Source organism: Schistocerca nitens, chromosome 1 (assembly GCF_023898315.1).
Source record: "Schistocerca nitens isolate TAMUIC-IGC-003100 chromosome 1, iqSchNite1.1, whole genome shotgun sequence".
In the NCBI taxonomy this organism is placed as follows: Eukaryota; Metazoa; Arthropoda; class Insecta; order Orthoptera; family Acrididae; genus Schistocerca; species Schistocerca nitens.
In genome coordinates this window covers 477,476,644-477,503,090 of record NC_064614.1, presented here as the reverse complement: position 1 = coordinate 477,503,090, position 26,447 = coordinate 477,476,644, and the positions used below count along the sequence as shown (strand labels likewise).

General features: G+C 42.0%; 1 protein-coding gene across 2 annotated transcripts in view; it reads left to right on the top strand.

Moving 5' to 3' along the window:
* The window catches only part of LOC126252055 (glutamate-gated chloride channel-like), a 135,545-nt gene that overhangs the window by 69,340 nt on the left and 39,758 nt on the right, over positions 1 to 26,447 (top strand). For both annotated transcript variants that reach the window (XM_049952875.1, XM_049952864.1), the window contains exons 5-6: positions 9,482 to 9,551; positions 15,443 to 15,596. In XM_049952875.1, the coding sequence (XP_049808832.1) occupies positions 9,482 to 9,551; positions 15,443 to 15,596 (224 nt within the window). The remainder of the gene's footprint in view (positions 1 to 9,481; positions 9,552 to 15,442; positions 15,597 to 26,447) is intronic.

Below are 26,447 nucleotides of genomic sequence, written 5' to 3'. Positions count from 1 at the left end.
GAAACGATCACAATATACACTCTAGCACTGAAGATGATCATTATGTATGTGATTGAAAATCGATTTTGCTGTCAATAAGCCATCAAAATTACGGCCAACGCTGACCTTCCTTCTAATTTCACGTATATGGTCGTTGTGCACTCAGCACTCTATGGAGTCGCCAATCAATAAAACACAACAGTGGCAGATACACCTCATAAAGATACAAAATTCCCATCCAGAACACATTCAGCTGTTCACCATCTTGTTTCAGTAGTTTATGAAAGGTGGCAATGAAAGTTAATAGTGCAATGTTCCACTTTGAAGATAATGGAGAAAGCAGGAAAAAATAAGTGAAAGATATTGCAAACACAGACAAAAACATACATACATATACACATACACAATCACACAATCTTCCAAACAGAATTAATTAATGTTAGGCCTAACCACAACATTTCCAATCGTGAAATTTCGAGGTTAATAACTTTTCTACGTTAACATCAATATGGCTGCAGATTGCACTGTGAACGAAAAACAACTGTAATGTGAAGGACACAAAATCAGAAAAACCAAAGCATGTGATAGCAAAGTATATATACAAAACCTTATGTGATTTTCAAGCTTTTAAGTACTTCCTTAAAAACTTGAATTTATATTTGTAAAAGTAGTAAAAAGCAATTTTCCCTGTTTAATAGAAAAAAATAAAAACCCACTAATGACGCTGAAACTTCAGCGAAATATGTCTGGATACTAGAAGAAAATAAAACAATAGTGTTTTGCGCAAGGTGGAGTACCTCTTTTAGCAAATCCCTAGATGAGGTGTTCAAGAGTTTCTCTAGAACATTTCCAAAACGGGAAAAACGTTTGCAAAGTTTGTCCTGCACACCCTGACTCCCGAACAAAATAACGACTTGGATGCGTGCTGCAACTTGATTGAAATGTAAAATGCGGACAATTATTTTCTGGAAAAAAGGAAAATCATGAATGCTTATGAGACATGGGGTTGTCAATACAAAGCTATCACAAAGCGACAAAGTACAGAAATTCAGACGAAGAATCAAAGCTTTGACGACATAATCGACATTTAAACCAATGTAACATGCGAGTTTAACAATATCTCAAAGAAGGACATTTCTGGCAATTCCACATGGTTGTATGGACGTTCGGTGCGCTGTACTCGAGTCATGGGAGACAATCTACAGAAAATCTGAAGCATTATAGCCAGTATCTTAATGTTTCTCTATTTTCTTTTAATTAGTATCTAAACTTTTTGGACTGATAAATAATAATTTAAAATTTAATGCCAAACTGGAAAAAGGAGATTGCTATATATTGTAGGCGAACTCGAAATTTCTCTTACGAAAGAAAGGATCCGAACAAACACCTGAGTGAGCTGAACGAATTTGCAACTCAAGTATATTTTAACATCTATGACAATTTATTTGAGACAGTTTTTGGGGCAAGCGGGTGTTTCCCATGCTGATGAGGGAGGAATGCACACTGTACCGCTCGGACTGCCTGGCCACTTCCGAGTATCTGGCCAGCGAACACCTCGCAGCCAGCAGGACCGTGCCACGAAGTGCGGGCAAAATGTATCAACAAACTGCACACCGTATAAACGTGGAATAGATTAATAATTGAAATGCATCTTAGGAAGTGACGTAGTGGTGCATTTAATTTTTTTATAGTTTTTACGTTTAATAGTTTTTCTGGTTTTGTACTGGTGTATTCTAAGGCGTAGGGAATGAGGCACCGCTGATTTCACTTACAAAGTTTAGTAATTTCCCCTCCAATGGTGTGGCCACTCTCGCGATGGTGCTTTTCCCCGAATCGAGGAACTCTCGGTACACGTTTGCCACAACGGCATCTGGAAAGTTCAGTACCTGCACTAATCTCTAAGTCAATTGCGCAGGGTTGCATGTGTGCCATGATAATAACGAACGATAGAAATAACGAACGGCTGATCTATACGATGAAAAGCGGATGTGTGTTGCTGGGAAACAGGGCGAGGGGGGCCCGATTTTGCACCGCGAACTGTAACTTATAACCCTACCACTACTATTGTAATTTAGTATGCTTTTACCTAAATAACAGAAACCCTGTCTCCATGTTGCCACGTACAACCCTTTCACTAAAATTTAGTTCAGTTTCCGAATACAGTACACTACGGGAGGATAGCCCTGTTTATAGGAAAAGATTGGAGTTACCCTTTTTACAGAATTTGATTGTGTGATGTGTCTAATGGATAAGTAAATCAGACTATTCACTTCTTTTCTTAAGATCTTACCCAGCGATTAGATAGAAACGCAATATAAATAATATTATACTGAAGCTAGGACAGCCCAGTTCCAAGTTCATTTAGTGGTTTAAAACATGTACTAATGGTGGCCAGCCTATCCATGCAATGAAACAGTGAAGTACTGGAAAAGCAGAAGTATGAATTTTGTCTACTTTCTTGCTACTGTTTAATTTTGTTCTCCAAATAAATATTACTCCACTTAAACAATGTTGGACTGTACCCTTATACGTTAAGTTTTTAAAAGGGGAAAAGCCCAGTAGATAACTTCAAGGGAGCTAAAAAAATTGGCCAGGGGGGACCTTTAGAAAAGGACTTTCCATAATCAACAAACTGAAACACTAAAATACTGAGATACTAAAGCACACACTTTTTATACTGAACATTTCACTTCAAGAAAACCTCTTTCTTACTGGAATTTACTTTCAGAAACTATTAATCTTTGAACTAATTACGTATAGTCACTTAAAAGATTCTAGTAACTTTGCTTCACTCTTATACGCAAGCGAATTTTTACTGTAACACTTTGCAACAGTTAAGAATTTGTTTTAATATTTACACAAAAACAGTTTAAATGGCGCCTCTTCATATTAACTTGGCACTTCATAAGTCTGTAAAACGGGATACTCGGATTAATCAAACACCAGGAAGGAGCCCTATATAGGTGTATGATTAGGATGAAATGACAGGATGAATCAGTTTCTTTAAAGTTCAAGAATGATAATTAAAACACAGTTTAAATTAATGGTTCACGCTGTACAAAAGTAAAAATACAAAAAACCTTATCTGTTGACTGTAGGCTTGGGTGTGGCGAACAATTATGACGGCTACACTACTCAGTGTACAGCCTGCAAGAATCTTACTGTATGGGCTCGATTTCTCTTCTTGGTGTCATTAAATTTTACATACAGTAACCCAACGACTCGCAGCTACACCGTAAGCCGTTTGCAGTGTACATCTGAGGCAATTTTGTGCAAATTTGCAGGCAAAGCTTCTCCTGCTCCACTAGGGTGTTGCCTCAGTCACTGCGGCATACAGATTGTGTGACTTGCTTCCCGCACTTTGATAGATGTCATGTATAATTTTTTTCTGAACTTTTGATATCTGCATCGACTGTGCACGAGCAGCGATGTTGTACGGTGTATCACAGAAGTTACGTGAACAACTTCGAGCTGCGCGAGTGCGCAATGAGACAGACAATATTTGGCTTTGATAGAGGGAGAGTCGAAGTTCAGCTGTGCTAGAGTTAGGCTGCTAATGTTAAGTAGTGTTAGTGAGGAAGCTATGGCAATATTATGATTCAAATTTGATGTCTCAGTTTATCACTTTGTTCAATCAATATGATTATGAAACTGATTTGTGAAGGATGAAATGTAATGGAATGTCAAGTAAATACAATGTTTTTTTCACTATTGCTGCGCCATTAACTAACTTGGTTAATATACTGAAAGTTGTTAGATTTGAGAGATAGGAAAGTGTATTGTTTGGATGTTGAGAAGTTCATTAAATATAAAATCTGCTTTGAGCACTTTTTTCTCAATATACAAAAATATGTCATTTATGCGCATATTTCATCTTCTTACCAACCTTTCTCCTACAATTCTTTTTAATGGATCATCCAACCAAGTATGTTCGATAAACAGTTCAATTGCAATTAACAAAGAACTCATTGCACCTGTCGAGTGTCTCTGTGTAGATACAGTAATTTGCAGCTTTTCCATAGCAGCGCTCAAGACAGAGCAGTATTGCAATGCGTTAACTAGATTTGTGCAGAAAGGAGATAACGAGAAAGTACACTCCTGGAAATTGAAATAAGAACACCGTGAATTCATTGTCCCAGGAAGGGGAAACTTTATTGACACATTCCTGGGGTCAGATACATCACATGATCACACTGACAGAACCACAGGCACATAGACACAGGCAACAGAGCATGCACAATGTCGGCACTAGTACACTGTATAACCACCTTTCGCAGCAATGCAGGCTGCTATTCTCCCATGGAGACGATCGTAGAGATGCTGGATGTAGTCCTGTGGAACGGCTTGCCATGCCATTTCCACCTGGCGCCTCAGTTGGACCAGCGTTCGTGCTGGACGTGCAGACCGCGTGAGACGACGCTTCATCCAGTCCCAAACATGCTCAATGGGGGACAGATCCGGAGATCTTGCTGGCCAGGGTAGTTGACTTACACCTTCTAGAGCACGTTGGGTGGCACGGGATACATGCGGACGTGCATTGTCCTGTTGGAACAGCAAGTTCCCTTGCCGGTCTAGGAATGGTAGAACGATGGGTTCGATGACGGTTTGGATGTACCGTGCACTATTCAGTGTCCCCTCGACGATCACCAGTGGTGTACGGCCAGTGTAGGAGATCGCTCCCCACACCATGATGCCGGGTGTTGGCCCTGTGTGCCTCGGTCGTATGCAGTCCTGATTGTGGCGCTCACCTGCACGGCGCCAAACACGCATACGACCATCATTGGCACCAAGGCAGAAGCGACTCTCATCGCTGAAGACGACACGTCTCCATTCGTCCCTCCATTCACGCCTGTCGCGACACCACTGGAGGCGGGCTGCACGATGTTGGGGCGTGAGCGGAAGACGGCCTAACGGTGTGCGGGACCGTAGCCCAGCTTCATGGAGACGGTTGCGAATGGTCCTCGCCGATACCCCAGGAGCAACAGTGTCCCTAATTTGCTGGGAAGTGGCGGTGCGGTCCCCTACGGCACTGCGTAGGATCCTACGGTCTTGGCGTGCATCCGTGCGTCGCTGCGGTCCGGTCCCAGGTCGACGGGCACGTGCACCTTCCGCCGACCACTGGCGACAACATCGATGTACTGTGGAGACCTCACGCCCCACGTGTTGAGCAATTCGGCGGTACGTCCACCCGGCCTCCCGCATGCCCACTATACGCCCTCGCTCAAAGTCCGTCAACTGCACATACGGTTCACGTCCACGCTGTCGCGGCATGCTACCAGTGTTAATGACTGCGATGGAGCTCCGTATGCCACGGAAAACTGGCTGACACTGACGGCGGCGGTGCACAAATGCTGCGCAGCTAGCGCCATTCGACGGCCAACACCGCGGTTCCTGGTGTGTCCGCTGTGCCGTGCGTGTGATCATTGCTTGTACAGCCCTCTCGCAGTGTCCGGAGCAAGTATGGTGAGTCCGACACACCGGTGTCAATGTGTTCTTTTTTCCATTTCCAGGAGTGTATTATGATTTTTTTATTTTTAATCAGGGCCAACTTATGTTATCAGAGATAGCTTTTGTGATCACATTTTGCTAAACCAATTACTCTAGTTTTCATGTCCAAGTTAATTATTCAGGCAGTTCATACTGTTCAAAATTCTTGCAGTCAGATTGATAACTTCTACAGTATGAAATACTTCCCTTTTCCTTATTAGAAGTAATTACGAAACAAGAGTACTTCATTCTATATTTCTATTTATTTAGATAATTTTCTGCTCGGCTCTAGGTAGCGCGCCAATTCGCTCTTGGCACCTTCTCCACTCCCCAGAGCCATTTCTGTTTCAAATACAAGCACTTTGCCTTTTACGTGACACCTATTTCTTACATTGTTCTTAAGCGTGACCATTTCTTACAATTGTAAAATTTACATCAACATGAACAGTTTATACACACAAATATTTTAAATACAAAATGTCATCAGAAAATTATTTAACGTAATAAACAATTTACATAGTATTTTACATACATTACTCACATACAATGTAAAGAACTTCAACCTCCAATATACTACACTTTACTTTACACACACAGAAAATATAGTACCAATATTCGAAAACTTTAAAGTAATAAATTATAAAAATTTAAGTGAATCATAAACAAATAATGTTATAAACGGACAGTGGAGAAAAAAATAGCTTTACTACGCCGAATTACGAGGGGAAAAAAAAGAAGCAAGATAAGCAAATTGCGACAATGAATTTAGTATTACTGCATCCCTACATATTCATATTCCCCCTTCAATGAGCCTCAATTTCCCAACTACGCGTTATTTGGCTCAAAACATGACTGTTCACGAAACATCTACTCTTTAAAATCACAAGACGACCACAGACAGTAACACAGAGAGGCGATATCTCCAAAGACGATGACAGAGTCAATGTCTCGACAATAAGTAAAATGTTTATGATTTATTGTATTATATGTAAAATTTCGAACACTTTGCAAGCGCACTGAAAATTATACAGCCTTGCATATTGTCACCACTGATAAGAACTTTTAGGTTAAGCAGCAGTCGTGTTGGAAAAACGTTCCTAAGGTGTACAACACTTGCAACCTCTATGGACCTTCAAAGTAAATATTTCTGCTTCTGAATTGTCTCTATAACTTATTAATATATCACAGCTTGCACACCTATCGTAACAGGCAGATGTATACTAAAATCCGAGCAAAATAAAATTGTATTACATGTAAGATTTAGCACACTCTGCAAGTGCAATGGACCATCATATTAAATGTTTCCTCATCTATACACGGAAAACCTAAACATATATCTAATTACTTCTAAACTTCTTAATAATTTGCAGGCATTTAGATTCTTGGGTACAGAAGCATTATTTTTCTACTGGCTGTCAGATGGTCCTTTATTTACAGGAAACTGCAATTCAGTATCACACAGCAATGATAGGCAATGGGTAAAACTAACGGCTAACAGCTACAGCTTAATGGCTAAAGCCTAACATCTAACGCCAAATGACTAGCACCTAACGGCAAACAGCCAACACCTAACGGCAAACAGCTAACAGCAAACAGCTAACAGCTAACATCTAACAGCTAACAGAAAATGAATAACGCCTAATGCCTCACACGTCCAGTCAATACCATAATAATATACAAGCTGTTAATGGTCACACATTGCTGTGGCTCAATCTGGTAAAATGAAACAGAAAGAAAAGAGAAATCACATGTTTCTAAAATGTACCGAGATTGGAAGTATGCTCTAATCTCCTTATCTCCCCCCCCCCCTTGCCTCGTCCTTCTACTTCCCCCCTCTCTTTATCCATTCCATCCTAATTCCTCCTCTCTCTGTCTATCTTCTCTTCCCTCCTCTCTCCATCACCTCCTGCCCTCCTCTCTACTCCTCTCTCTGTTCACCACTTCCTCCACGTTTCTATGTCCATCTTCTCCTCCCTCTCGTTCTCCATCTCCTCCTGCCCCCTGTCTCTGTCCATGTCCTCCTTTTCGCTTTCTATCCTCATTTCTTCTCACTCCTCTCTTCATCTCCTCTTCCCACTCTCTCTCTGATCTTGAGCCCTGTTTATTGTTATTGCATAATCAGACGACAAAACCTAAATAAAACTTTTCTGTTTGCTACCAACGTTTCATTGTTATGTTTATCTTTTATATACATTAAAACACAGAGCCTATGCCCGTCAGAACGTTCACTAGAACATAGTATAAAAATTTAACATGTAACAGTCAAGTAAACTTTTGGTAAACATTTTTGGAATACAGTGATCAATATATTATTACATTTTAACTAAAGTTCAGTCTTGATCACAACACTTATGTCTCAATAACATAGGTGACCGGTTTCGGTTGTATTTATATAACCATCTTCAGACCCATGGCTTCCTTGGAGGATGGTAGGCGGAGCTATCCTCAGCTCCTACGAAGTCAACTGATCTGTTTGCAGATGCTGCTTTCTTTGGTATTGGCACTGTGATACATTTTTTAAAGTCTGTTGGGAGCTTCCGAGTTTCATACATAACTTGTATGAGATGGAACAGTTCTCCATGTAGCTGTTCTCCAGCAGACTTGATAAGTTCTGATGGTATATCATCAACTCCAGTGGCTTTATCAGGGTTCATTTGCCTGTCTGAAGCCTAAACTCATCGCGCAAGTCTCCCTCTTCTTCCTGATGGATTCCCTCAGCGTTCCAGGTCTTCATTATTTCCTGCATATAGTTTTTCAAGTTATTGTTTCCGCCTTTCTACTACGTCTTTCTGCTCATATGATACTACTCCATCTTCATTTTGGATTCCACTGCAGTTTATTTGTCTGTTTCCAAAGACCAGTTTAATTGATTTACAGGCATATTCCAGCTCTCCTACCTTGATCAGTTCATTCACCTCTTTAATTGGTCTTCCAAGAATTATTGTTTAACCTGTTTTGACTCACTGGTGATTTCATTCTTCAGTGCTCTATATTGCCATTGTTCTTCCTCAGTATTGTCTTGTTTCAGGTTACATTTTAAATTTATTTGTGCTATTATTCTGTCTGTAGTTTATTCTTTTTTCATGCTTTGCCTTCCGTTTCCCAACTACTTCGTTTGCTGGTCGTAGTATATTGTTTGTTTGTCAAGGACTCCTTCCTTCAACACTTCCGGTGTTGTTCATAACTGTAGCCATGTTTGTTTATTCCTCGTTTGTCGACCTAACCATGACATCCTGTAGTCTATTCACATCCCGTTTCTCACAAGTTCCAATCAATGCTTGGACCTTCTCTTATTTGATTCCAGAACATTTGTCTAACTAGAATGAAGTCAATTTGATATCTCATTCTGTCTCCAGGGGCTTTATATGTATAGCTATTCCGTGGATGGTGTTGAAACCACAAGTTATATATTACTAGTTGATGTTTTGTACGGAATTATACTAATCTATCTCCCATCTCACTTCTTTCTCCAACTCCAGAAGGTCCCCCTATAGTGCCATCTCTTCTTTCTCCCACTGATGCATTCCATTGTCCCATAATGACAAGGTTGTCTTGTCTTTTGTCTATGTTTACAGCACCTTCTCTCTCAATGTGCTCTCTCTTCACTTCTTCTTCATCATAGGTTGATGTCACCATGTACACTAGGATTATCACTGTCCTGTTCGGTGTCAATTGTACAACTAGTATTCCTCCGCCTATTTGTTGGTAACCATCTACGCTACGTCCGATGAGGTGTTTTCGAAATCATTATCCAATGCCATCCTTAAACGTTAATGGTTTATGTGAACGCCAGACACCGCACAATGTATGCAGTATTTATTTTCTTAAAAACTTTTCAGATAGTTTACATAAATTTATCTGCATGCTTGATCAAAAGCCTGGCGCTGCATAGCTTTATAGGATGCGTGTTCATATGATTACTTTCTTATGTTGCGAGAATATAACGTACCGATGAACCTTGCAAAGGTAACTTCACTGAAGAGCATCCATATTGTTATATTTGTTACTGTTTCAGGAATATGACGCGCAGTTGACGTTCAGAGAGCAGTGGTTTGACGACAGGCTCAAGTTTGACGATTTTGGAGGTTTGCATCTCTTATTGTTATCATTATATTTCATTACTATCGGTGTTTTAATGTCTCAGGGGTTTAAACGTATAATATAAGCGCGCTAGTATAATGATAACATTTACTGGGTTTTCTTCTCTGAGTTAGAGATAACGCACTGACGTTTTATTTTGTTTTGCAGTTGTACTATACGTTTTCTAGAAGTGTTAAGAGTCTCCTCTTCTTATTATTTTGTAAGCTGAAAGTTACTAACTATAATCTCATACATTTTACGCTATTCTACTCACTATGTAAACAATGCATTAGTACGTGGACTACAAGTTACCTCCAATTATTTACAAAATTCAGTAATTTATTTCAATGCATTTCGCTTCTTGGTCGAATGACAAAGCACTTGCTGCTTGTGTCATGACAGCATACTGAATTGTTGGGGACACTTTGTCTGGCAATCACTGTAGTGAAAGAAAAATAAAAGTATTGATAGTGTCAGGAAGATATTTGATATCTGTAATAGGAAGGCGACTGCCGGAAACGTAGCCCCTGAACTTAATATGCATCTAAAGATCACTGTTTGCAATGAAGAGAATGGATCAGTAACTACATAATTCAAACATTCACGGTAGAGATGTCCCTGCCAAGTATGTAGGAAACTAGGTGACTCAGAAGAAGAGATATAGTTGCTACTAGAACTATTGCATCTTGTTTTTCGAATAATGCACATTAAATATGGCTTATCAAATCTAGTTCTAAATATACAAGGTGTAGCGGATGTATGTATATAGTACTGTAATAGGCACGTACATCAGTGTGCTTTTTTTTTTCTCTGCATCGGATAGTCTTCCCTCAAACATGTCAACATGTCACTAACTTTACAACCTGATGTTTTCTGCACTGTCGTAACTGAACCATTAATTGGACCAAGCCTGTCAATATGGACTAACCGTTTGGCATCCAGGCATCCACACTTCAATACCTGCCCCATAGCTTGCTCTTACCACATTCTCTTGGAGGTACTAAACAATCTAAAAACATAAGTCCTGTAATGGCTCTAATTATTAGACTGTAAATGAGGTAAATGCTGGTGAAATGTGCAGTACACTATCCTCAGTCATCAACAGAAAACACCCTGTATACATATTTTATTTCATTTTAGCTTCACTCATAATAATAGTTATCTTTTTCTCCATGTCTTAAGTACTATGATGTCTCTGAAAGCCTGACTGTTCACGTCTTTTGTAAAGCACGACATTGCAGTTGTTTTGGAAACTCCTGTGGTTGTCATATTTCCCAAATTAAATTATTTACTTCCAGATACAGACCCGTAAATATCCATAAAACTTGATTTTAAGGACATTTATGGAACTGTGTTTGGAAGTAAGTATTTTATCTATACAAATACAAGTGTCACAGGTGTCCAAAGTACGATTATAGCGCCGTACTTCACAAATTCTACTTCTGCAGTGTTTTACTACGGCAGGACCGGTTTACAACCGACAGGGAAACATACAGTCCCTGCATCACTCAAAAACCTTGAGGTTCGCCGATGACATTGTAATTCTGTCAGAGACAGCAAAGGACTTGAAAGAGCAGCTGAACGGAATGGACAGTGTCTTGTAAGGAGGATTTAAGATGAACATCAACAAAAGCAAAACGAGGATAATGAAATGTAGTCGAATTAAGTCGGGTGATGCTGAGGGAATTAGATTAGGAAATGAGACACTTAAAGTAGTAAAGGAGTTTTGCTATTTGTGGAGCAAAATAACTGATGATGGTCGAAGTAGAGAGGATATAAAATGTAGACTGGCAATGGCAAGGAAAGCGTTTCGGAAGAAGAGAAATTTGTTAACATCGAGTATAGATTTAAATGTCAGGAAGTCGTTTCTGAAAGTATTTCTATGGAGTGTAGCCATGTATGGAAGTGAAACATGGACGATAAATAGTTTGGACAAGAAGAGAATAGAAGCTTTCGAAAAGTGGTGCTACAGAAGAATGCTGAAGATTAGATGGGTAGATCACATAACTAATGAGGAGGTATTGAATAGAATTGGGGAGAAGAGGAGTTTGTGGGACAATTTGACAAGAAGAAGGGACCGGTTGGTAGGACATGTTCTGAGGCATCAAGGGATCACAAATTTAGCATTGGAGGGCAGCGTGGAGGATAACAATCGTAGAGGGAGACCAAGAGATGAATACACTAAGCAGATTCATAAGGATCTAGGTTGCAGTAGGTACTGGGAGATGAAGAAGCTTGCACAGGATAGAGTAGCATGGAGAGCTGCATCAAACCAGTCTCAGGACTGAAGACTACAACAACAACAAGATGGAAACTCCAAAAATGCAGTGTTTATAGTCAGACTATCCTCCTACTTGCCTGAACTTTTCACAATCGTTGGACAAAAGGAAAGTACCTAAACAATCAATAATCCGAAAAGAAAGCAAGTGCTGCCTACCTGCGTAAGGGTATTGGTCACACAGCTAAAAACGGCTAAATAAGTTGAGAAAACCAGGTTTAACCTCGATAAAGTGTGTTTAGAGAGGAAAAAAAATTCTCGTACAAATTACGCGCTGAGGTTAAAAAGTTATTAGATAATATAGTTATTTTTCATGAAAAAAGTCTTTATTCCTTCCAACAAAAGGTAGATTCAGAAAATTTTAGGCAGTTTACGTACAACTAGGCATTTTCTTCCTCACCAGAACCCTCTCACTATATATGGGCCCGCAATACGCATCCTCGACACTTGACACAACGTTCTTTGTAACCCGACGTTGCGAATCTTCCAAATCAATATAGGCATTACATATCGTCATCACCTGAGACTTCAACCAAGTTTTGTTGAAAGTTGCTGATGTGGACTTCTTAACAGTATTCCCTGATATTCTTTTTCTTCTCACATCTTTTCCGTTTGACAGCATTCTGATAGTCTTTTGTTTCTGTCTCTCGAATATCGTGGTAATGGTGCAGGGTTCATATAGCTGCCTGATGGCCCACGTTGCTAACGTAAGTTTCAGTTAAAGCAATAGCATCCTCGTTATTGAATGTCGTAAGAAGTGTAGCATTTGATGTTTTCATTGAATCGTTCAGTGCCATATTTCCTCAGCCCATTCATAGCACTGTGTGGAATAGCTGCCTTCAAAGAACCTTCTTCAAAAAGAGGATTCACCTGTAAGTATGTCGCCACTCGCCCGGCATTGTTGCTTAAGAATCAATCAATAGCTTGCATATAGATCGTCCTGTTGGGGGAGTGGCATAAATGAGACGCCTCAGGGCTGGAGTTTACTGCGAGGTAATAGGCACACCGCATCTACGTGGTTAACCCTGGCCTTTAGAATAAATTCAGTGATTTTGGTATGGGTTTAGTACCCTTGCAGTATCAACGACACCGGGCCACTATTCGTGAGTTTCGTGTCCAATATAAAATGTCTCAGTCAATCCAAGAAAAACTCAGTTTGCATCCTGAAGGGTGGTAAGTAAACTCCAATGTGTGAGGGGCTTCATTATTCAACTCAAGCTTCACCAGAACGCAAGAAAACACTAGAGGATTTCAAAAAGTTAAGTTTCGCGTGTAGTCCCTCGCTAAGACCATTGCGCAACAAGAGTAGTGCGTTGTTAGAAGAGAATACGTGTTCCAGGTTTCCTGCAAACACAATTCTGCTCTGGAACAGAGAACAGGCGCATCGCGGTGTGGGAGTGAAATGGCGCGACCACTGGAAAAATACTCCAACTTGAAATACGCGGGACAGTACGAGTTTTGTGGGAAAACGTCTGAAGTGCACATTTATCCTCAGCGAAATTATAGCGGTATGTGGACCAAAGTCAGTGTCGCGTCCAAATGTAGTGAAATGGGACAGTAATTTGACCACGGCCGCTCAAAGACGGGCGGCGCTGATGAGGAGGGAATCCCACCGACATCGACCACATACGACAATGTAAAGACATTCAAGGAACTGATTTCTGTTTTGAGTGACACTTTTATGCAGTTGCCGCGCGACTGCAGCACTGCATGGACTCACAAATACATGTGCATTATGCTCGCACCTATCCCCTACGCAATACCTTGTAAATCACGCAGTCCGTTTGCAACCCGAAAACTATACCCTAGCATGCTGCCACTTAAGCTGAAACGTTCATATGCAACTTGACGATGTGGTGCTAAAACACGCCTACCTCGCTCGCCTATTCCGTCCCCTCTCATTACGGCTTTCTCAGCCTCGCCCTACTGATTGATGTTCAGACAGTTCCATTGATGGAACAAAATTTCGGCGACGGCTAAATTAGAATCTAAACGGTACGATCAGTGTAGCCAGAAAATAATACAATTCCCACTGTCACAAGATGCTTAGCAGCAAACCCCTCAGATACTCAACTGAAGGTTGTTTAAAGTCTTCGCAATCGAGCCATTGTAGCCTGTAGCACGTTGAGGCCAATTATCCTCGTCCAACGTCTCTGACATTGTTCCCATCCGTAGCCGATTTCGCTGTATGGGGCGCTCGACTCTGAGGTGGCCGGTTCGAATCCCAGTGGTAAAAGAAATTTGCACCATCGATGTTTGAACGGTGAAGGGAGTAAAAGTAGCATCAAAATGTTCCGTACTCCCATAATTTCTTTCCGTGTCCTGTATTAAATTTCAAACCTCCCTAATCTCATGGTGATCCATCCGTCAGATTGGGTCTTTAAAACTGGCACGTCCTTTGGAGCTAGTCTACAGATTAGGCTCGTGCGGGTACCGGGTTTCATCCTTTCACTTCTCTCGTCATAAGCCATTGACATGACAACACGCTGTACCCGTAGTCATCAGACAGACTTAAGACACAGCTCTCACATACCACGTGGTAAGGAGCTCTTGTAAGCGGAGGAAAGAAAACTTGTACGAAATTTATTTATGCATTTATTTCGCTAGGAAACGCTAGGACCTTAAAGCCTTCTCTTACACCTAATCAGACACTCTGCATAGCACATGAGTAGTACAGAATGATAATTACAATTCTCGTCGAAAATGAGTAATGATATCTGATAAATATGTATGGCAGCAGTACAGAAGGAATCAAATGCGGGTAATTTGACTGGTCAGAGCAACAATAGGGGAAGGTTAGTAGATGAGGTGGAAGGTAGTAAATATAAACAGATTTGGGTGAGAAAAGCGTGGATAGTGTAGCAAATGTGACCTGCTGGGCATCAGGAAGGAAACAGGGTATTCCGAGAGGGAAATTACGATAGTGGCATTTAGCTGTGGAACCCCTCCGAACTTCCAGGCTTACTATTGTAAAATCTCATTGACTAATTGTTAGGATTTATTACCATTCATTCCAAGGAAGTCAGAGCGCTGAGTGTGGTCATAAACTAAAGTTGGTGTGGGATATAGTATTTTATCCGGTCGTTGAGAGTTAAAAAACAGAAAATGATGCATTATTCGTACAGCACTTGTATGTGTATCACGAGTAGACGTAAAGAACGAAAATCATGAGATAGGCAGTAAATGCATACACCACTTAATGGTGTTTGAAAAAACATGAACCTGTCCGTCTCTAACAACCCTAATCTTCTTTTCGTTAGCATAGTTTAAATTTTTTCATCTCTACCATCTGGTCACCCAATTTCCTCACTACATCACACTTCTAATATTGCACATTTGTAGCCACCTAGCATTAGAAATTTTGATCCTCTCTTACTTATATGTTTTGCTTCTCTGACGCGGCATTTACCGTTGCGTTCTATGACTAGGAAAGTCGATCAACATCTTGACATATGGCTCTGTTTCAGATAAATTACACTGCATGGGCTGTCATTCGAAAGCTTTAGTCTGTTATTCAAAAATACTTTGCAAGAGGTTGTAGTTATCTGTATTTAGTTAACGAAAATTGTCACTGATACATATTTTGACTAATAGTTGAATCATTATTTCCTGTTGCAGGTCAAATCAAATATCTAACACTGACAGATCCCAGCAGAATATGGATGCCAGATTTATTTTTTAGCAACGAGAAGAAAGCACACTTTCACGATGTAGTAATGCCTAATGTCTATGTACGAATATTTCCTCTTGGGTCCGTTCTCTACAGTACCAGGTAAGGAAATAAAAACACTTGATTGGTAACAGAAATCTATAATGGTAGTATAGACTCACATATCTTCATAATATGTATTTAAATACATTTAATGGGAACGTTTAAGGTGAATATGTCGTAAGCATTATTTATATTCAGCTGAATTCTTTACTTTATGTCTATAGGGTATGCTGGAGAAGAGACCTTAACCCTTTATTTGGCAAATGGTGAAAATAAAAACAAAAAATTTTTCAGTGCTTATATTTATTTATTATGCTTAAAGAAATACAATTCAGTCAGTTTTAGAAATTTTTGACAAGAATTATGAAAATTATGAAATGTTGCTTACAAGCAACATTGCCAGCAGTAGACCACATTTATACATATTATAGAAAAAAGTGTTTGCCAATAACCTCAAGCAAAAGGTTTCCTGTACGTGAATAATTTAATTTATAAACACTTTTGTGCTGTGTAATTGAACTGTTTCATTTTCCCTTCTAGTTCTTCTTGCAATGGAATTTTTGGAAACAGTTCCTCTTTGGAACGAAACACAATACTAGATTGCATTTTGAACACATGACTGTAGAAAATCCAGATGGACAATAACGACAACGACCTTTGGGACCGTATACAGGCCAATGCTCCATATTATCAAATCGGACATCTTGTGTAACAGTCGGAGCTGTTGGCTTCCTCCTCTTCTTTTGTGGTGTAGTGTTATGTATATTGAGGCCTTTCTACTTTCCTTTTCCCTGAAAACATCAAACCATTGGCAATATCTGCCCTGAATGACTTCAGTGAGGTCTTGTTGTCCAGAGATTCTCTTTTCGAAATACCAGCCAGGCATTTACAACACTCAGATCTAGCATAAATCCAAACAATCTCATGTACCAACACCTAGTTTTCATTGGTACTCTGTAGAGCTCTATCAGCATACCAGCAAGATCAACTCCTCCCATATGCTTGTTGTACTGACGTACAATACTGGGACAGGACACACCAATTCTTCTTTTTTTCATTGCTGTCCCATCATTTTACTGTTGAGAGTGGTTGGACACCACAAAATGAGCTTGCAAGTGTCACGATTTTATTGTTTTGAATATCTGCCGTAAGCATATGTAATATACTAATGGCACATGTCCCAACTATGGACAATGTTGCACAGGCAACATAAAACTTTTATACTATTTACGTAATTCAAAACAATAGTAGATTGAAATATTTCTGCTGTAAACTCACTTCTGGGTATTTCTTGAAGAAAATCTGCTAAGATTACCTCCAATTTATTGAAATCCACTCTTTCAGAACCAAAATAAGACACCCCTGTTGCTCACATGAGGAGATCTCTGTAACACCACTGCACAAAATGCCATCTCGTGTGGAAAACCTTGAACTATTACAACAACTGGCATTCGCAGTGTGTAAAGGAACGTTGCCTGGAGGCATCTATGCCAGTAAAAATCACTGGGAAGTGTTTGTTGTCCCACAAGGCCAACGTAAATTTGATGTTGCTTGAGAGCAACACTGCCAAATGAAGGGTTAAAAGGATAGTGATGGTAGTGATTTAAATATGACAAACAGCTAAAATCAACTACATATCGTAGTTACTCATAATAACTTATTTTCAGTCATGGAAACATCTGTAAAGCAAACGATTGTCTCGTATGTAATAATGTTCAATCGAAGTGTGGAGTGCTACGTAGCTATTGACAAAGAATTTACTTTCGAACTTACTGCTTGTTTGAACTACCCTCCATCGGAGTGTCAGGGTTGGCACAGCACTTTTAACTTCCATATGGGCTGTGACTCGCGCACAGCGACACATTGCTTAACGAAATTTGTAATGGTATTAACACTATTGTCTATCAGCTTCCATGCTGCTCTGTGAACGGCAAGGTCTGTGGACCACAGATGGATGAATCAACACGTATGACGAGCTGCTACATGGGATTTGTGTCGAGGGACAGAGCTGGACACCCAATGGCCTGCGTTATTTACAACAATACAGTGGTGGCCGGCCGCGGTGGTCTAGCGGTTCTGGCGCTGCAGTCCGGAACCGCGGGACTGCTACGGTCGCAGGTTCGAATCCTGTCTCGGGCATGGGTGTGTGTGATGTCCTTTGGTTAGTTAGGTTTAAGTAGTTCTAAGTTCTAGGGGACTTATGACCTAAGATGTTGAGTCCCATAGTGCTCAGAGCCATTTGAACCATTTTTGAATACAGTGGTGGCACAAACCTTAACCTTGGGAGCCGCAAACATATGGAACTGATTCAAAGGGAGCTGCATTGCTTGAAGATTAATAGTTAAAATTAATGAGGAATAATGAAAAAAATTTATTTTTAAATTTACTGTACATCACATTATACAGGGTGTTACAAAAAGGTACGCCCAGACTTTCAGGAAACATTCCTCTCACACAAATAAAGAAAAGATGTTTTGTGGACGTGTGTCCGGAAACGCTTAATTTCCATGTTAGAGCTCATTTTAGTTTCGTCAGTATGTACTGTACTTCCTCGATTCACCGCCATGATTTCATACGGGATACTCTACCTGTGCTGCTAGAGCATGTGCCTTTACGACACAACATGTGGTTCATGCACGATGGAGCTCCTGCACATTTCAGTCGAAGTGTTCGTACGCCTCTCAACAACAGATTCGGTGACTGATGGATTGGTAGAGGCGGACCAATTCCATGGCCTCCACGCTCTCCTGACCTCAACCCTCTTGACTTTCATTTATGGGGGCATTTGAAAGCTCTTGTCTACGAAACCCCGGTACCAAATGTAGAGACTCTTCGTGCTCGTATTGTGGACTGCTGTGATACAATACGCCATTCTCCAGGGCTGCATCAGCGCATCAGGGATTCCATGCGACGGAGGGTGGATGCATGTATCCTCTCTAACGGAGGACATTTTGAACATTTCCTGTAACAAAGTGTTTGAATTTAAACGCTGGTACGTTCTGTTGCTGTGTGTTTCCATTCCATGATTAATGTGATTTGAGGAGGAGTAATGAAATGAGCTCTAAAATGGAAAGTAAGCGTTTCCGGACACATGTCCACATAACATATTTTCTTTCTTTGTGTGTGAGGAATGTTTCCTGAAAGTTTGGCCGAACCTTTTTGTAACACCCTGTATAACAAAAAGAGAGAAAGATATCAGTTCAGTTTTCTTCCACCGGGAACCAGTAGGGAAGTCTTTACTGAAACCACAATGGTTAGCGTCATGCTGATGTTTCAGGTAACTTTCCCTAAACTGTGACAGTGCCAATGTACACAAAGGAAACATTGGTTTACAGTTTCTCTCTCTCTCTCTCTCTCTCTCTCTCTCTCTCTCTCTCTAAAAACGACTTTCTGGAACAACTCGTATTTGAAGACTGCGCTGTCGTCTTCACGATTACACTTCCTAGACAACGTCGTAATTTTATGGCACAAACATAACGATTTTTACTTGAACGATGTTACTGTGGAGCGAATAACTATCGCGTTATGCGATACGAGAGAGACTGACTGCTAAGTGCCGTGAACAGCGTTATCAAGACCTCAAGAAGGTTGCACGTGCATAGTATTACCTTGTCGAGAAGTGCGGCATCAGACTGAGGCAAGAGACATATTTCACGTTGTGGCCACCACTGCTATTGAATATATGCGTCCACGTTGCCGGCCACGCATATTTGACGGCTGCCGTGTGGCTGTATCAAATCATCACATACATCACTAGCAACAGAAGCGTCAACAATTTCATCTCTGCTCACATGTAAAGTCACCATTTCACACGGAAACCCAACTAGGTCTTTTTGTCTGCCTAAAAACGACCATACGACACCCACAGACAAAATTTCACCTGCGTGCATCCCTCTTACAGCTGGTTCACGTGTGTCAGTGGCACAAATTAAGACATACCTTTTTCCAGCCTGTAAGATGAGTTGGAACTCATCTTTGAGTAGACCAGCGTCTCTTGATCGGTAGCTGACCGTTCTGTGACGATCGGTCAGCAATGTATACATGGTTGGCGGCTGGCATACCTAGCCCATCCATTATGGTTTCCGCGCACAGTATTTATTGATAAAGCTCTTACAGTCGCTGGAGCATGAGTAGATCGTAAGAGGGATACGCAGTATGCCCTACACTTTCTAACGTACGGCAACTGAAAGGTCAACAGAGAAACAATAAGACAATGGACTTCTGGCATTCGACGCAGTGCTCCAACGTCACCGGTGGGACTTTAAGCTCTGATCCTTCTTCCCTAGGTCATCTGTGTGCCTCCGCGTGATTTTATGTCCACAGCTGAACTTCAAGGATGTCACATTTATGCGACAGTCTGACAACAACAGGAACATGAATGCTTAATTACTTTCCGCTCTTCTGTTTTAGGTTGACATGGGATTTATAATTTTCCTGTTTCTTCAAACGCTTCAGGTGACTATTGGGAGGTTCCTTTTGGAAAGGATATGCATGATTCCCTCCTTCGTCTTTGTCATATCTGGGCTTGCACCCGCTCTAAAAACTTTGGCATCGACGGGATGTTAAACCCTAGGCCTAATTCTTCCCGGTACTGGATTCGACGATGCGTATATTTTTGCTTCGATCACCTGACCTAATGGAAATGCAGTCCCGCTGGTTTTCTTCTCTTAGCTTCATGTAACTCCACTGTGGTAACCAATACTAGACAGCCGTTTTAATTACGACCGTACTGCTCAAGGAACGTTTTGTACCGCGTCCATATTTACGATCGTTCGCGAGATTAAATTCAGTAAGATCATGGAATGAAAGGTAAGACTTAAGTAACAAAAATATATAAGATAAAGGATTTCTGTGAAACAAAAACCAAACAGTAACAAAAACCAAACAGTAACAAAAAACAAACAGTAACAAAAACAAAGGTAATCTGTTCATAAGTCCACACCTGTGAAATGAAAATCTGTCACTGATGTGTCGGCAGCTGGGCCAACACCTTGTAGATAGAGGTGGCTTAAAAGGCACGCTAGACTAACGCAGACGGGCGTGAAGTACTGGAACAGGATACGTAATTAATGCTATGAAGAAAAGTACGTAGCTGGTATAATACTTATCTTTAATCAATCATTGTGGTACATCGCACAAAGGAGACTTTAATTACAATCACTGTAAGGCTAATGGCGCCTTGCTAGTTCGTAGCCATTAACTTAGCTGAAGGCTATTCTGTCTCTCGGCTAATGAGAGAGAAAGGCTTCGTACGTCTAGTCGCTAGCTCTGTCGTCCGTACAACTGGGCTGAGTTCGAGTCAGTCTCTCGAGACCTGCCTTGTGGTGGCGCTAGGTTTGCGATCACACAGTGGCGACACGCGGGTCCGACATGTACTACAGGACCGCGGCCGATTTAAGCTACCACCTAGCACGTGTGGTGTCTGGCTGTGACACCACAGTCACTGCGTAACATTCAGTGGTGCATAGTTGCATCCTGTGGATGGTAGCATTGTCGGATCCTCCTTGTCATACTATCCACAAAGGGGTTCGGACGTTGCTGCTCAAGGCTTCCTCACTCTTCGACTTGTTTTTTTTTTTTGAGGTGAAGCATTGTGTGACGAAGATTACTGTGACGAGACACTGCAGGTTTCAATTGGTTCCCTATATCCTTAAGCAGGTTCAGACCAAAACGTCACTGAAATCAAAATCTGTCGCTGGCTAACATTCAGTGCTGCATAGTGGCATCCCGTGGATGGTAGCATGGTCAGATTCTCGTTGACATGCTATCCACAAAATGGTCCTGACGCTGCTGCTCAGTCCTGTCTCACTCTTCGACGTTGGTCTTCCTGAGGTGAACCAGTGTGTGAGGAGGAGTACTGTGACGAGGCTCTACAGGTTTCAACTGGTCCCATACAAGCGCAATCAAGTTCATGTAAGCAAATACAGTTCAAACGTCACTGCTTAACCTGAAAGACTGTCTGCCTCAGCCGTGCATTTGTGCCTAACCTCTCCACACTACAAGAACTCTACGGCGATCGTCAGACAACGTGTAAATCCTGCTTCACCTGACACACTGATCCATGTTCACTCCAGGTGTTCCCTTGCCCACCTCCTTTTAATTGTTGCCCATAACGTTTGCGCACTGTCTTGGTCGACAGTTTTTCCTCCCACTACAGCTTCAATAGACTGAGTGAGGAAAACCAATTTTTTCATTAGCCAGGCACAGTTTGATAGGTGACCACGGTAGCGTATCTAGAGACGCACACCTCCTACATTTGTCTGTGTCACTGTTAGATATGGAGGCTCTTGGCGGGAATCAAGTTCTTGGTCATTCTGTAGCAAGAGGAGACCGCTTCCTTCGATATAACCGGGAGGCTGATGTGGCCCACACAAATTTCCAGGACATTCGTGGTGATAACGTTGAACGGGATTTGGGTAAGGAGTACCTTCCCAGCGTGGCAACAAAAGTTTGCTCGTGAGCACTGGCCGCTGCTGTACGTTAGCCCACAAATAGCTCACGGTGAGGCAGAACCCTCGAATGTGTCTCAGCTTAACATTCAGACGATCAGAGTCAGCAGAGGTATCAAGACTCATTGGAAGCACTAAAGCGAACAGCTGTGACGTAAAGGTATGTAAGTCCCGAGTGGTCGTTAAAATGGTGCTCCAAACATTTAAGACAGGTGCTTTCCTCTTAACGTCAGAAAGACCCAATCCGACGAGGGAACTTGGATACGTCACAATCTCGTATTGCAACCTGAAAATATGACACTTCTATAAAAAGCGACAGGAGAACTGCTTGCGTTTCGTAGGCATCATAGATCGAAGCGGGAAACGTTGTGCGATGTAACGGGTCTTGCACAACACATACGTACCCAAAATTCCTACCGTCTGAAGAATGGTAAGAGAGCGTCGTTCATGTTCCAGTATTTCTCCCTCGATCTTATCAATAACCGGTTTCCAATAGAAAGTAGGCACTGGGACAATGATCAAGAACAACTTCCAGTGACGTACGACGATCCACGGCAATAGTCCACGTGATTACTGTTCCATCGAAACCCCATAAATTAGGGCATTTACCTTTACCCTCGTTAAGTCGCGCTTGTATGACACGGCAATAATCGCCGTTAATCGCCTTTAGCAGAGGTATCTCCATAGGTGGCCGGAGTAAAACATCATCAGCGCACGCGCTAACTGAGAGGGGGCTTCCAGAAAGCGTCCAACCCTGAAGCGGGAACGCAACCTTCCGAAGCAGCGGCTCCAGAGATAAGACAAAGATATCGAGAGCGGGTTACCCTGCGGCACTCGCCGACGGATGGTAAGCGGGGGCGTCAGTTGCACATTAACTACCAAAGCTGCTATGCCCGCGAATGTGTTCGAAACTCTTTACAAACTTCAACAGTAAAACTGGTCATCTCCAAATTCCGAAGCAGAAATTCAAGATTTATACGATCGAAAGCGTTATTAAAATCCAAAACGGCAATGGCTCAATGGACAAAAGTAGCGGCAGCAACAGAACCCACGTCACGGAATTTGGCCACAGGGGTAAGAATAGAGTGACCAGGGAGACAACTTACAAGGGAACCTCCCCATCGCACCCCCCTCAGATTTAGTTATAAGTTGTCACAGTGAATAGGCCTTGAAAAACTGAACACAGATCAATCTAGAAAACAGGAAGAAGTTGTACGGAACTATGAAAAAAATAAGCAAAATATACAAACTGAATAGTCCATGCATAAGATATGCAACATAAAAGAAAGAGAATGAAGAGCGCCGTGGTCTCAGGGTTAGCGTGCGCAGCTGCGGAATGAACGGTCCTTGGTTCAAGTCTTCCCTGGAGTGAAAATTTTAATTTTTTATTTTCAGTTTATGTGACAAAGTCTTATGTTTTCATCACTTTTTTGGGAGTGATTATCACATCCACAAGAAAACCTAAATCTGGCAAGGTAGAAGAATCTTTTTACCCATTCGCCAAGTGTACAAGTTAGGTGGGTCGACAACATATTCCTGTCATGTGACGCACATGCCGTCACCAGTGTCGTATAGAATATATATCAGACGTGTTTTCCTGTGGAGGAATCGGTTGACCTATGACATTGCGATCAAATGTTTTCGATTCCCATTGGAGAGGCACGTCCTTTCGTCTACTAATCGCACGGTTTTGCGGCGCGGTCGCAAACCACAAACACTAAACTTATTACAGTGAACAGAGACGTCAATGAACGAACGGATAGATCATAACTTTGCGAAAATAAAATTTTTACTCGACGGAATACTTGAACCAAGGACCCCTCGCTCCGCATCTGCTTACGCTAACCACGGGACCACGGCGCTCGTATACTCACACTATCCTTGATTTTGCCCATCTTGCGCATGGACTACTCAGTTTGTATATTTTGATTATTTTTTTCATAGTTCCACACAACTTCTTCCTGTTTTCTCGATTGATCTGTGTTCAGTTTTTCAAGGCCTATCCACTGTGCCAACTTACAACTAAATCTGAGGGGGGTGCGATGGGGAGGTTCCCTTGTTAGATACTCAACGACGACAGTCGCCAGCAAGGCAGACATCCTGCAATTTACCACCTTCACCACTGTCTTATAATGCAAATTCAGTGACGTAAGAGGACGAAAATTATCAACAGTATAACGACCAGGATATTTAGGTATCAACACAATTTTCACCATCTTGAATGGAGAGGGGAAAACCACCCCATTTAGTACCTCGTCCAACATGCACGTACACGTAGCGCCCAAGAGGGGCAAGGGCATCCAAGAATTCGGTGTTCGGTTCACGGGTGAGTGACCTGCCTGGAGAATCAATTGCCGGATCGAAGAGAAAGTAGCTAGGTGTGTCCACGTCGTAGAGATCCTCATAGTACTCATGTAAGGCGTGAAGTATGTTCGCTTGCGCAGTCAGCTGACGGCCGTCAGCTCCTGTAAAAGTAGTTATGCAACAGCGGCGATGCCGAGCTTTATGTCGAAACAGATAGTATAAGGAAGTCCATTCCGTCGCCACTAGTGATCATGGTTTCGATCGCACCCACAACCCTTCCATCTGTCGCTTCTTCAACTGCAACAACTTTGCTTCAACACATCGTACATCTGTGATCTGCAGAATAAAATTTATGAGTTATCCGGAAATCCGTCGCCCTACAAGCACAATAGGTGAACGAAGTTTGACGAAGGTTAGGTTTAGCTAGGGCAATCCACTATTCCAGAGTGGTAGAGTACTTCATAGCGGATCGAAGACTATGCTCCCACACACTGTGGATTACATCATCGAGAGAAGGACCTGCCAAGTGAGCGACATTTAACACCCACGGGGAACGGAATGATTGGCGACCGTCGCACAGTGATCAGAATAGCTAGCAGGGACAACGTCGACTGCAAGAATACGAATCCCGCATCCAATCCGATAAGTAAAATCGGTTAATTTTCCTAGTGTAAGTCGCAGTAGAATTCAAACAACGTTGAATATTTACTCGTAAACAACTTTCAAGTGCATCGAGCTAATCAGCTAGTTTAAATCTCGCCAATAATAAAAACGGGGAGACTGGTCAAAAGCATGCAGCATACAGTTAAAATAACCAACCAACAATAGACCCCAAGGACTCCTACGTAGAAGATAAACAATATCTTCTATAAAAACGCGAAGGTTCCACTGTATGACGAGAAACAGACGGTGCATATAGAACAACTCTACCAGAATCGAGAACCTCTACCTCAGCAAAGGGAATGCGTTCTCGAAAGAGCAAGGGAGTTCCCATCGAAAATTCTGGCGCTACATTAAGAATAGTTCAAAGTCCAGGGAGACGGAAACTGATTAATAAGAATTCTTGCAGGAACACTACATCCGCACAGGAGTCATAGATAAACTGATGCAGCGAAGCTAGACGCTGCTCTGATACCACTCGGTTAACATTTAGTGTGACAAATATATATGCTGGAGCCATTAATCAAAAAAAGAAACACAGAAAGAACAACAGAGCAGCATCACTATTCTATCAAACGCCCATTACAGTCCACCGCGAAGTCCTACAAGGAACGTGATGACTGGGTGTTGTGTGAGTGTCCTTAGGTTAGTTAGGTTTAAGTAGTTCTAAGTTCTAGGGGACTGATGACCGTAGATGTTAAGTCCCATAGTGCTCAGAGCCATTTGAACAATTTTTTCCTATAAGGAATCCGAGAGCGGGAGGCTAGTTCCGGCCCAGCTGAATCTTACCCTTGGTTGTTTTGCGCGTTGCTGGGCGTTGCGGCTGTACACGGTGTTTAACCTGGCTGCGAGGCATGATAGCCTTTGCAGTAAGCATCGTGGGCGGGGCTTGTATACTTTCACATTAATCTGTGACTTCCCAGGGTCACAAGCTTGTCCAACAAAAGGGTGTTTCTGCAAGGGACACCGACTCCCTAAAGGAGAGCAGTTAGAGTGAATCCAAGAAACAGCGGGAGACGGCTCTGAGGTAACAATAAGCGGCAAATCGCGATCCCCATCGCCGAGAACAGACAGAGGAACAGGAGGGAATTGCTTTGTTAGCGACTGGAATTGTGACGGAAGCTGCGAACGACACGAGTGCGACACACGCTCGTTCAGGGACGGCTCCATACGAGGTGCCCCTGCAGCAGCAGGAATACCAGACGCTGCCTCCTCGGTCCCCATCTCATCAGGCCTACGTGGTACCACACTGCTGGTAAGAGTGACAGACAAACACGGCACGGGAGGAAGGTGGGAGAGGGAAAGGCACAACTAATTCTTCATCATCTTCAGTGAGGCGTCGCTTATGAACCGCGCGCGCCGCCGTCCAAGCAATAGTGGAAACGAGGTGATGCTTTGCAGCGGCGGAAAATCACCCTCAGTGATAGTGTCAATTGTCAGATGATCGCCAAAAACGTGGGAAGATACAGCCCCAATTTCGTTACCAGAGGGAGGAGGG